Raw genomic sequence first — 14,323 nt, forward strand, 5'->3', positions numbered from 1 at the left:
GTCATCAACACTCACAAGTATAAAACTACTTTTTTAAAGTAATCATTTCTTATTTCAAGCATACCCACTCACATGCACACTTGAGGAGAGAGGTGCACTTAAACTCCAACAATTCAAGGTTTACAGTATAAACATTATTAGAAAAGATACCCAGATATTGTATACATTTATCCATCCATCCCGCTCTGGCTCAGGATCAGCAGGATAACTTTAAGTCATTTTTGGAACATTTACTACCGTATTTTTTGGATTATAAATTGCTCCGGAGTATAAGTCGCACCGGCCGAAAATGCATAATAAAGAAGGAAAAAAACATATATAAGTCGCATTTTGGGGGGAAATTTATTTGATAAAACCCAACACCACACTGCAAAAAGTGAAATCTAAGTAAGATGAAATATCTCAAATAAGGGTGATATTTGCTTATTTTCTGTCTGATAAGATCATTCTTCTCACTAAGCAGATTTTATGTTAGAGTGTTTTACTTGTTTTAAGTGTTTTGGTCCTAAATGATCTCAGTAAGATATTACAGCTTGTTGCTGAGATTTGATGACCTATATTGAGTAAAACATGCTTGAAACTAGAATATCAACTGTTGCAAAGCTGTGTCATCAACACTTACAAGTATAAAACTACTTTTTTAAAGTAATCATTTCTTATTTCAAGCATGTAAAAAAAAAATCATGACTTTGACACAATTGTGTCTCATAATTAAAACAGATGACAGCCAAATGGACTTTGCTGTTTAATTTTCAATGAAACTATAGAAAATATGTACTCTTACAGCAGTACAGTTGCTATAGTGAGAATATACTTATTTTAAGGTATTTTTGGGTTCATTGAGGTTAGCTAATTTTACTTGTTTTGGAAAGTCTTGAGAAGCCAAATATTCTTGTTCTATTGGCAGATAATTTTGCTTAGTTCAAGTAAAATACCCCTAATTTTTGTTTGGTTTTTTCTTGTTTTTGAACACTGACTTTTTGCAGTGCGGGGCAATCGCTTTTAAGTTTTTTGATCGCTCGATTAGTCAAAATGTGCAGAGAAATTGCGGGAATTTGACAAATTTGAGAGGCTGCGATTTATTAGAGGGGATTGGTTGAATTGGCACGATTGCAACGTCACAAAATCCTGGAGGGTCTGACAAAGGCTCTAAAGGATGGAACAATCCACACACAACCTGCCAAGCTTTTCCCGGCTTGGGTTCTTCTAACAATTTGTGGTATTCAACCAAACCGAACAAAAAAAAAACAAACCCAAAATGCAAAACAAATCAATGTCATCACAATGACGATGGCAATTATATGCTCTGCGGTGAAGATTTACCAACATGAACACTCTCTGCTGGTAAAGTTCATTCTGTCTTTTTTTTTCTTCCAATGAACACTTTCTGGTAAGAAGTAACTGAGAACGTTTTTTCCGCTGCACGTGTACAAAAACAAACTCAAAGCAACCGTCTTACTGTTTGTCATATAAAAGCCGTTTTTCAGTATTTGTCGCTCACGTGCGGTCCTACGCAATCGCACGTCTGAATAGAAACCAAGACATTGGTACACTTCTGCTTTGTTTTTGTACAACAAAAGATAAAATGTGCATTAAGTACGCTTGTACATTACATTTACAATATTTACATACATTTCTTCATAATTTTACATTTCAGGATTACCTATTTACATAATGAAAATGTATCAGAAATATTTGGACTGTCTATTTTTCTTAAATATGTAAGGTAATGCTCAGGTTTTTTTTGTGTTTTTACTATCTTATACTAAAAAAAAATAGTTCAGTGAGCTGTCGATAAATTGCAACCTTTTCACGATGGTTCTCTCAATTTGTTGACTTTCTACAGCTAAAACTGCACCGGTGATTGGAAGTTCCAGCACCTTAAGTCCGTGAGTCAAGTCGATGATGTCATGGAGTGGCGAGGGAACACGCGGCGTCCATGTGTAGCACCCTGGGACAGCTCAGACGTCAGCGAGGCACCTCCGGAGGTTTTGAGGACCACAACACAATCATTGTTATCTGGAGATCTTCCTCCTCTTGGGCTTAGGCGCCTTCATTGGCCTATCTCTTGGCGGGATCTGGTGGCAGAGAAGAACATGAATGTGGGCGGGTGGAAGGCAACACAGGAGGTCAGCCATTGGACTCACAGTCGACATCTTATCCAGCTCACTCATGGCCTCGTGGATAGCAGCTTCCAAGTGATTATTCAGTTTCCCCGGCCTGGTGGACAAACATTTACAGTATGTATGATCAGTGACATGCCAGCAAATCTAGCGGGATGTGTACATGTTCGACGGAAACTGTAGCTGTGTCTCACTTATCAAGAACCCAGTCCGTGCGGTCAACAAAGTGTGGGGTTCTGGCGAGAGTCTTCCAGCAGTGGCTGGAGTGATATGAATTGGGACGGTCTAGCCTACGGGACACGTCCTGGTTACGTCTGTTGTCCACACCCTTACATTTATGTCACATATCTGCTGCTCAGTTGAATCATGACAAACTTAAGAGAAGAATGTCGAATCATTTCTTAGACTTAGACTTAGACTAGACTTCCTTTTTACTGTCATTCAAATTTGAACTTTACAGTACAGATACCATATTTTTCGGAGTATAAGTCGCTCCGGGGTATAAGTCGCACCGGCCGAAAATGCATAATAAAGAAGGAAAAAAACATATATAAGTCGCACTGGCGTATAAGTCGCACTTTTGGGGGAAATTTATTTGATAAAAGCCAACACCAAGAATAGACATTTGAAAGGCAATTTAAAATATATAAAGAATAGTGAACAACAGGCTGAATAAGGGTACGTTATATGAGGCATAAATAACCAACTGAGAAGGTGCCTGGTATGTTAACGTAACATATTATGGTAAGAGTCATTCAAATAACTATAACATATAGAACATGCTATACGTTTACCAAACAATCTGTCACTCCTAATCAGGGATGTCCGATAATGTCTTTTTGCCGATATCCAATATTCCGATATTGGCCAACTCTTTAATTACCGATACCGATATCAACCGATACCGATATCAACCGATATATGCAGTCGTGGAATTAACACATTATTATGCCTAATTTGGACAACCATGTATGGTGAAGATAAGGTACTTTTTTTTTTTAAATAATAAAATAAGATAACTAAATTAAAAACATTTTCTTGAATAAAAAAGAAAGTAAAACATTATAAAAACAGTTACATAGAAACTAGTAATTAATGAAAATGAGTCAAATTAACTGTTAAAGGTTAGTACTATTAGTGGACCAGCAGCACGCACAATCATGTGTGCTTACGGACTGTATCCCTTGCAGACTGTATTGATATATATTGATATATAATGTAGGAACCAGAATATTGATAACAGAAAGAAATGGGGGGAAGGAGGTTTTTTGGGTTGGTGCACTAATTGTAAGTGTATCTTGTGTTTTTTATGTTGATTTAATTAAAAAAAAAAAACAAAAAAAAAACGATACAGATAATAAATAAACTGATACCGATAATTTCCGATATTACATTTTAACGCATTTATCGGCCGATATTATCGGACATCCCTACTCCTAATCGCTAAATCCCATGAAATCTTATACGTCTAGTCTCTTACGTGAATGAGATCAATAATATTATTTAATATTTTACGCTAATGTGTTAATAATTTCACACATAAGTCGCTCCTGAGTATAAGTCGCACCCCCGGCCAAACTATGAAAAAAATTGCGACCTATAGTCCGAAAAGTACGGTAAGAACGACATTTTGTTGCATTAGCTCATGGTAGTGCAGGATAAAAAAGCAATAAGGTGCAGATATAAATAAATAGATTACTGTACAGATAAATATATTGCACTTTTGCATATGCATCCAGGTTTATGGATGTATGTTATATTGTCTTTATATTCCAGCCAGTTCATCCATTTTGGATTATTATGATGCGTTCAAGAGTCTTACGGCCTGACTTCTGTGTTCTATTGGTCTTTTACCTTATTTTAGAGCTACCGGCACCGTCTGATTTTCCTGCGGTTAGAGCCGACCGATCATGGGAGATGGTTGTCATGGAGATGTGTCGGGTGTTGACGAGCATTATAAAGCTGTTGTTCCTTATTATTAGTTAATGATGGATTTATCGTTACCGTATTTTTCGGAGTATAAGTCGCACCGGCCGAAAATGCATAATAAAGAAGGAAAAAAACAAACATAAGTCGCACTGGAGTATAAGTCGCATTTTTGGGGGAAATGTATTTGATAAAAGCCAACACCAAGAATAAACATTTGAAAGGCAATATAAAATAAATAAAGAATAGTGAACAACAGGCTGAATAAGTGTACGTTATATGAGGCATAAATAACCAACTGAGAAGGTGCCTGGTATGTTAACGTAACATATTATGGTAAGAGTCATTCAAATAACTATAACTTATAGAACATGCTATACGTTTACCAAACAATCTGTCACTCCTAATCGCTAAATCCCATGAAATCTTATACGTCTAGTCTCTTACGTGAATGAGCTAAATAATAATATTTGATATTTTACGCTAATGTGTTAATAATTTCACACATAAGTCGCTCCTGAGTATAAGTCGCACCCCCGGCCAAACTATGAATAAAACTGCGACTTATAGTCCGAAAAATACGGTATGCTTGTGAATAAAGTTAAAGTACCAATGATTGTCTCACACACACACTAGGTATGGTGAAATGTGTCCTCTGCATTTGACCCATCACCCTTGATCATCCCCTGGGAGTTGAGGGGAGCAGTGGGCAGCAGCGATGCCGCGCCCGGGAATAATTTTTGGTGATTTAACCACCAATTCCAACTCTAAAATGGATTGGATTGGATTGATGCTGAGTGTCAAGCAGGGAGGTAATGGGTCCTATTTTTTATAGTCTTTGGTATGACTCGGCCGGGGTTTGAACTCACAACCTACCCATCACTCTAACCACAGGGCCACTGAGCAGTTTGTTGTTGTAGTGGGACATGTACCTTTAAAAACACAAGACAATAATGTTGTCTATTACCATTATTGCTATGTTGTCTATTACCATTGTTGGCATTTTGTCTATTACCATTGTTGGTATATTCATTATTCCTACATTGTTGATACAAATTATTGTTACAGTGTAATAATTATTGTTACCTGTGGTAATGCCACCATGATACAACATCTGTATTATAATCCTTGAACAAAGTAAGAGTGAAACTCATGTGAATAATCACTGAATGGAGAACTGGGGGTGGGATTAAATAAATGATCTTCTTCCCACTCCCTTTCAGGCAAAACTGGACAACCATGCATTACATACTATACATTACCTTTTGCACTATATTAATTAGGGTCCGCATGTAACCTGTATAAAGGACTCCCACAGGGAGTCCTTTATACAGGTTACAAAGGAACCTATTGTTATTGTAAAGTTTATTATTATTATACCGGCCACCTCTTCGAGCTGCAATTTGACCCACTTAACATGCTTCAAAACTCACCAAATTTGACACACACATCAGGACCTGCGAAAATTGCAAGTTAATAAAAAAAACAAACTCCAAAAATCAAAATTGCGCTCTAGCGCCCCCTAGGAAAAAACCAAAACAAACTGCCTGTAACTCCCACTAGGAAGGTCGTAGAGACATGAAACAAAAACCTCTATGTAGGTCAGACTTAGACCTACATTTAATAATTTTACATCCTCGGGCAAAAACCAACAGGAAGTTGGCAATTTCCCCTTCAAGACAAAAATGTACTAAAAAAACTCATTTTTGCCTCTTTGAGCTGTAATTTGACCCCCTTAAAATACTTCAAAACTCACCAAACTTCTCACACACATCAGGACTGGTAAAAATTGCAATCTAAAAAAAAACCGAACCCCAAAACTCAAAATTGTGCTCTAGCGCAATTTTTGAATAAAACAGAGAAAAAACTGCTCCTCAGAGGAAAACTCAGACAAAACTGCTTGTAACTTCCGGTAAGAACGTCTTAGAGACATGAAACAAATACCTCTACGTAGGTCTCACCTAGACCTACATTTCATAAATTGACGTCCTTCAGCAAAAATCAACAGGAAGTTTGCTATCCCTCCTTCAAAACAAAATGTTTGTTAAAACCGGTCACCAAACATCAAACATTATCTCCTCCGAGCACGTTTGTCGTTTCGGCTTCAAACTGCTACAGGAGAGAGATTGAACCCTTCTGATTACAATGAATGCGTTATGATTAGTAGTACGGTTTTGATTTTACGAGCCTTCAAAGACCCGCAGCACTAAAGTTGCTCCGCTGCTGTGATTTTACGCGCCTTCAAAGAAAACAACCACTGTGCCGCAACACCTACGTAAAAGACACAGACACAACTTCCTCTAACTGCCAGTACGAATATCGTAGAGACACGAAACAAAAACCTCTATGTAGGTCTCACTCAGGACTACCACTGGACAAAAGTATTGGGACACCGAGGACTAGCACCTGCCAAAATGCGGACCCGACCAACGCTGCTTGCAGCTTTAATTTATATTATTATGTGTTGTCAACTTTGTACTTTTTTATGTCATTGCCTGAAATAAATAAATGAAAAAAATGAAATGAATCCAGATCATGTCCCAAAGAGTCCTCAGGGTCTATCCATACAGCAACATTACCCCATCTTACTTTATCAATATGTCATTCACAATTGATGAACGTTTCTAATCATGTCAATTTGGTCGCATTATAATCAGTCATAGTAAATATTGGGATAGCATAATATTATTTTTTAATAATTATTTGCAATGAAGGCAGAGGAAATTAAACAACAACTACAGTTTCAGCACATGAGTTTATTAATTTTTAATCCATCCATCCATCCATTTTCTACCGCTTGTCCCTTTTGGGATCGCGGGGGGTGCTGGAGCCTATCTCAGCTGCATTTGGGCGGAAGGTGGTGTACACCCTGGACAAGTCGCCACCTCATCACAGGGCCAACACAGATAGACAGACAACAATCACACACTAGGGCCCATTTAAATACTTTGTTTTATATGATCATCCATTTTTTGTGTCATTTCTTTTTGCTCTGTTGTTGTCCGAGTCCTCCTCCTTGATTATTCTGCACAGCAACAAAAACAGAAAAGTTACACACAAGGTCACAATCATTTATAGAAGTAAACATTTTCAAATAAAATGCAAACGTGCACACAAACAGCAATAACTAATAGATACATTGATGCACACATTTACAATACTTCATTATTCTGGCCACACATTAATAGAACAAGTCAACTTATTGCTGTCTAAAAAAGTCAATTAAAAGATCTTAGGCTTTACTTTCAAAAGTTGGAAAAAAAAAACTCTGGGCACCAAGCCTCGGGGTAAAGAGCACGGAGGACGCTCAACATTACGATAGACGAGGTGTCGTATTTGAACAAAAATGTTTATCACTACTGACATCCGAGCTTGGCATGTCTGCTTTTAGATGAATAAATAAAGCTATACTTACATTTTAAAGTCGCTCTTTCCGCTCCGCATGGCATTGCCATGTTGGAAATAACTTTCAGAGTTGAGCGTTGAAAGGATCTCGGGATTGGAAAAGACGCAAAGTGATGCAACCTTTCTGATAATGGGAGAAAAAGACATTTGTGGGCCGAATTCGAAGGACAACTTTTTTGAATTGGGACAGCCTTCGCGCACCGCAATGACGTCAGCAACCCCACAAAGGACGCACCCGCCAAATGTAGACACAGCTACTGTCACCTTCCATGTGTCCCTGCGGGTGTGTGTACTCACTTTAGGCCCCTTTTGGCTGCTCGGTCGAGGGCCTCCAAATCATGTGTTAAAGTTTTTAGCTTCTCCGGCTCCATCTGGAAAGACACAAGTGAAGACATCAATAATTGTCCTCATTTAACTTTTTTGTATTTTCTTCATCTTTTTTTTAACTGTTTTGGCAATTCATTTTTAATGGAAGAATAACAGAGCTTGCTCTTTGCAAACGCAATAGTACCCCCATTTTCGAAACCCTACTTTTCGCCTAACTTGAAATTTTCTGCCAGAAGGTCATGTACAGCCAAACATATAGTATATACCAGGGGTCACCAACCTTTTTGAAAGCAAGAGCTACTTCTTGGGTACTGATTAATGCGAAGGGCTACCAGTTTGATACACACTTAAATAAATTGCCGAAAATAGCCAATTTGCTCAATTTACCTTTAACTCTATGTTATTATTAATAATTATTGATATTTACACTTAATTGAACGGTTTAAAAGAGGAGAAAACACGAAAAAAAGGACAATAAAATTTTGAAACATAGTTTATCTTCAAATTCGACTCTTTAAAATTCCAAATTCAACCGAAAAAAAGAAGAGAAAAACTAGCTAATTCGAATCTTTTTGAAAAAATAAAAAAAATAATTTATGGAACATTAGTAATTTTTCCTGATTAAGATTAATTTTAGAATTTTGATGACATGTTTTAAATAGGTTAAAATCCAATCTGCACTTTGTTAGAATATATAACAAATTGGACCAAGCTATATTTCTAACAAAGACAAATCATTATTTCTTCTAGATTTTCCAGAACAAAAATTTTAAAAGAAATTCAAAAGACTTTGAAATAAGATTTAAATTTGATTCTACAGATTTTCTAGATTTGCCAGAATAATTTTTTGGAATTTTAATCATAATAAGTTTGAAGAAATATTTCACAAATATTTTTCGTCGAAAAAACAGAAGCTAAAATGAAGAATTAAAGGCAAGGCAAGGCAAGGCAACTTTATTTGTATAGCGCTTTTCATACACAAGGCAGACTCAAAGTGCTTCACAGACAACAAAGTGAAATGAAAGAAAATAAAAGCAAAATTAAAATGCAGACAATAAAAATAAAAACAGTGCAGACGTTAAAAGTTAAAAGATTAAAAGATTTAGCTGAAAGCTAAGGTGAACATAAAAGTCTTCAGTCTAGTTTTAAAAGTAGTGAGAGTTGGGGAGAGTCTGACATCTTCAGGAAGTTTATTCCAGCTATTTGTTGCATAGTGACTGAATGATGATCTCCCTTGATTTGAGTTTACTCTTGGAACCGCTAACAGATTGGTCTCAGAAGATCTTAGTGATCTAGAGGGCGTATATAGTGGGAGCATATCAGTGATATACTTGGGCCCTAGACCATGTAGTGATTTATATGTGAGCAGGAGGATTTTGAAATCTATTCTCTGATGTACAGGGAGCCAATGTAAGGATTTAAGAATTGGTGTAATGTGCTCACATTTTTTGGTCTTTGTTAAATACAAATGTATTTATTATTCTTTACAATAAAAAAAATAAATTTACTTGAACATTGATTTAAATTGTCAGGAAAGAAGAGGAAGAAATTTAAAAGGTAAAAAGGTATATGTGTTTAAAAATCCTAAAATCATTTTTAAGGTTGTATTTTTTCTCTAAAATTGTCTTTCTGAAAGTTATAAGAGGCAAAGTAAAAAAAAATAATGAATTTATTTAAACAAATGAAGACCAAGTCTTTAAAATATTTTCTTGGGTTTTCAAATTCTATTTGAGTTTTGTCTCTCTTAGAATTAAAAATGTCAGGCAAAGCGAGACCAGCTTGCTAGTAAATAAATACAATTTAAAAAATAGAGGCAGCTCACTGGTAAGTGCTGCTATTTGAGCTATTTTTAGAACAGGCCAGCGGGCTACTCATCTGGTCCTTACGGGCTACCTGGTGCCCGCGGGCACCGCGTTGGTGACCCCTGGTATATACACTACCGTTCAAAAGTTTGGGGTCACCCAAACAATTTTGTGGAATAGCCTTCATTTCTAAGAACAAGAATAGACTGTCGAGTTTCAGATGAAAGTTCTCTTTTTCTGGCCATTTTGAGCGTTTAATTGACCCCACAAATGTGATGCTCCAGAAACTCAATCTGCTCAAAGGAAGGTCAGTTTTGTAGCTTCTGTAACGAGCTAAACTGTTTTCAGATGTGTGAACATGATTGCACAAGGGTTTTCTAATCATCAATTAGCCTTCTGAGCCAATGAGCAAACACATTGTACCATTAGAACACTGGAGTGATAGTTGCTGGAAATGGGCCTCTATACACCTATGTAGATATTGCACCAAAAACCAGACATTTGCAGCTAGATTAGTCATTTACCACATTAGCAATGTATAGAGTGTATTTCTTTAAAGTTAAGACTAGTTTAAAGTTATCTTCATTGAAAAGTACAGTGCTTTTCCTTCAAAAATAAGGACATTTCAATGTGACCCCAAACTTTTGAACGGTAAGAGTCATTCAAATAACTATAACATATAGAACATGCTATAGTTTACCAAACAATCTGTCACTCCTAATCGCTAAATCCCATGAAATCTTATACGTCTAGTCTCTTACGTGAATGAGCTAAATAATATTATTTGATATTTTACGGTAATGTGTTAATAATTTCACACATAAGTCGCTCCTGAGTATAAGTCGCACCCCCGGCCAAACTATGGAAAAAACTGCGACTTATAGTCCGAAAAATACGGTAATAATAATAATAAACCAGTGAGGAGCGATGGCTCATATTATGATTTACTTCTACTTTTAGAACACTTCCTTGTGGTCTACACCAGTGTTTTCCAACCTTTTTTGAGCCAAGGCATATTTATTTTCTTTAAAAAAAGCAGAAAACGTTAAAAAATGAAAGTCCGACAGGTTGTCCTGCTTTATTTTGAGTTTGTTGTTGTTTTAGTTCCTGTCTTGCGCTGTTATTTTGGTGGCCCTTCCTGTTTGGTTGGTGTTTTCCTGTAGCAACACCTTCCTTTGAGTACTATTGCCTGACCTGCTTTCTATTGGCAAACAAGACTATTTCAGTTGTGCAGAGCTCGGTTGGTAGAGTGGCCGTGCCCGCAACTTGAGGGTCCCAGGTTCGATTCCCGCTTTCGCCATCCCAGTCACTGCCGGTGTGTCCTCGGGCAAGACACTTTACCCACCTGCTCCCAGTGCCACCCGCACTGGTTTGAATGTAACTTAGAGATTGGGTTTCACTATGTAAAGCGCTTTTGAGTCACTAGAGAAAAGCGCTATATAAATATAATTCACTTCACTTCACAACTTTGCATCATTATATGTGTTAGTCTGCTCAAGAAAAGAAAAACAATTGCGAGAAAAAAAAGATGTGATCCTGGTGGCTTCCAGCTAGCCAACAGCATTATTATGTGACCTCATTTTAAGTCTCAACGTCAGGACTTCAGGGTAACCTGAACATTGCGTGCGAGAAACAAGGCCCTAGAGCAGGCCTGGGCAATTATTTTGACTCGGGGGCCACATTTAGAGAAAAAAATGTGTCTGGGGCCGGTATATCTATTTTTAGGAACACTAATACAAAACCTCACAATAATGTCTTGATTGAATGCTAAAAACGTTATGACAGACCGCCTTAAAAAACTTAAAGGCCTACTGAAAGCCACTACTAGCGACCACGCAGTCTGATAGTTTATATATCAATGATGAAATCTTAACATTGCAACACATGCCAATACGGCCGGGTTAACTTATAAAGTGACATTTTAAAATTCCCGCTAAACTTCCGGTTGAAAACGTCTATGATGACGTATGCGCGTGACGTCAATGGTTAAACGGAAGTATTCGGACACCATTGAATCCAATACAAAAAAGCTCTGTTTTCATCTCATAATTCCACAGTATTCTGGACATCTGTGTTGGTGAATCTTTTGCAATTTGTTTAATAAACAATGAAGACTGCAAAGAAGAAAGTTGTAGGTGGGATCGGTGTATTAGCGGCTGGCTGCAGCAACACAACCAGGAGGACTTTGACTTGGATAGCAGACGCGCTATGATCGGGTGAAGTCCTTCGTCCTTCCGTCGATCGCTGGAACGCAGGTGAGCACGGGTGTTGATGAGCAGATGAGGGCTGGCTGGCATATGTGGATAGTTTTTATCATAGCTCTGTGAGGTCCCGTTGCTAAGTTAGCTTCAATGGCGTCGTTAGCAACAGCATTGTTAAGCTTCGCCAGGCTGGAAAGCATTAACCGTGTATTTACATGTCCATGGTATAATAGTATTGTTGATTTTGTGTCTATCCTTCCAGTCAGGGGTTTATTTATTTTGTTTCTATCTGCATTTAAGCACGATGCTATCACGTTAGCTCCGTAGCTAAAGTGCTTCGCCGATGTATTGTCGTGGGGATAAAAGTCACTGTGAATGTCCATTTCGCGTTCTCGACTCTCATTTTCAAGAGGATATAGTATCCGAGGTGGTTTAAAATACAAATCCGTGATCCACAATAGAAAAAGGAGAGAGTGTGGAATCCAATGAGCCCTTGTACCTAAGTTACGGTCACAGCGAAAAAAGATGCGTCCTGGACTGCACTCTAATCCTTCACTCTCACGTTCCTCATCCACGAATCTTTCATCCTGGCTCAAATTAATGGGGTAATCGTCGCTTTCTCGGTCCGAATCTCTCTCGCTGCTGGTGTAAACAATGGGGAAATGTGAGGAGCCTTTCAACTTGTGACGTCACACTACTTCCGGTACAGGTAAGGCTTTTTTTATCAGCGACCAAGAGTTGCAAACTTTATCGTCGATGTTCTCTACTAAATCCTTTCAGCAAAAATATGGCAATATCGCAAAATGATCAAGTATGACACATAGAATGGATCTGCTATCCCCGTTTAAATAAAAAAAAAATCATTTCAGTAGGCCTTTAATGGAATTCTACATTTTTCTATGAAGGACAAAACACTGAATATTGACAAAATATGAACGTCACACCCCCTTTCGATCGACATATTTTACAATCAAGTGAAACGCAACAAAATAATACCTGGGATTTATATAGCGCTTTTCTAAGTACCCAAAGTCGCTTTACATGTTAAAAACCCATCATTCATTCACACCTGGTGTTGGTAAGCTACTTTCGTAGCCACAGACTGACGGAAAACAGTGAAATATGAACAAAATAAACCCACCTACAATCTGATACATCTGATGTTTGCTGAATTTCCCTCAGGGATCAATAAAGTACTTTCTATTCTATTCTATACATCACTAAGCTTTAGAACTTTGTTGTGAAAATCTCCTTCCGTGTCTGTGGAAACGCTTCCCGCCCACACTGCTTGGTGCCTCATCTGAGCTGCTGTGACGTAGATGACCATAGTAACTAATTAGATGACTATAGTAACTAATTAGATTACCATAGTATAGGGATGATACTCGAAACCGGTTTTCCCGGTTGTTCAATAAGAAAATAACCGAGTCCTCGGACTCTAATCCCTTTTTGAGAACCGGTACCCGTTATCGAGACCACTATAGTAAAGAAAAGAGTTGGTTCTTTATTCGAATCCCTCGGAACGAATCCCGTCCCGACCAGAAATGCTCCGTGTGACATCACAATAAATCAGTCACGTTGCTCAGTCATTAGGCGCAGATAGCGAAAGCAGGAAAACAATGGACGGGAAAAAGCGCTCCAAGGTGTAATAAAGTTCAAAACAAAAGGTATAATCCAATGAATAACTTTACTGAGAGATTTGAGCAGGGTACAAACTAATGAAGAACACTTTTACGACCCACCGGAAACATAGCGACCAGGCTAGCAACGCACCTCCTTTACGGCAGCTGTCGCAATGTTCTTAAAACAACCGCAGCACATACATATATATACAACATATCTCCCTTTTTTAACTTTTGTTTTTCACACTGTAGATGTGTTGTCTGTTTAATTATAAATAATGCAGACGAGGCGTGTTGGCTGAGTTCTTGACGTTTACTTTCACGGGTGACGACATGCAACAACACTTTTCGGGGCTACTGCGCATGCTCGTCACTCCCGTTGCATGATGGGTAGTGTAGTTGTTATATTCCCGAGCTCATAACATCTTTCCCCCTATAAAGATATAATGTTAACTCAATAAAGTGTATTTCTTTTTTTAGCTTTAACTTTTCATTTTTTAGCATTGTAACCACATTTGCAAACAACTTTTCTGTTCATAGAATTTTATTTCTTTCTTTAAAGTGGAAAAATGTCAAAGCATCATAAACAGTTATGTCAAATAGCAGCAGAATTGCACTTTTTGGAGAGCTGTATTATTTCCAGTTTTGTGCCCAAGGGACTGATTTTATTTAACACTATATTATTATTTATACACCTATAGTGATCACAGAGACAGCTTGTTTTTGTGTCACTGTATATATTTGTTTTTCTGAAAAATCCCACTTAATATACTTTGGGTAACAACAGTCAATGTTTATTTATTTTATTTATATTTTTTAGGGGGGTAACAGTCAATATTTATTTATTTATTAGATTAAATTGTTTTCTTATATAATAAAAGTGAGCTTTTGTTAAACCAAATATTGTGTGTTTTTTT

General features: G+C 37.4%; 1 protein-coding gene across 1 annotated transcript in view; it reads right to left on the minus strand.

The window, feature by feature from the left end:
- Positions 1 to 806: 806 nt before the first annotated feature.
- LOC133648035 (methyl-CpG-binding domain protein 5-like) overlaps positions 807 to 14,323 on the minus strand; it is a 69,860-nt gene continuing 56,343 nt past the window's right edge. Inside the window, 3 exon segments of the mRNA XM_062043811.1 lie at positions 807 to 2,078; positions 2,148 to 2,220; positions 7,752 to 7,825. Coding sequence (XP_061899795.1) covers positions 2,016 to 2,078; positions 2,148 to 2,220; positions 7,752 to 7,825 — 210 coding nt within the window. The 3' untranslated portion in view covers positions 807 to 2,015.

Source organism: Entelurus aequoreus, linkage group LG01, assembly GCF_033978785.1.
Source record: "Entelurus aequoreus isolate RoL-2023_Sb linkage group LG01, RoL_Eaeq_v1.1, whole genome shotgun sequence".
In the NCBI taxonomy this organism is placed as follows: domain Eukaryota; kingdom Metazoa; phylum Chordata; class Actinopteri; order Syngnathiformes; family Syngnathidae; genus Entelurus; species Entelurus aequoreus.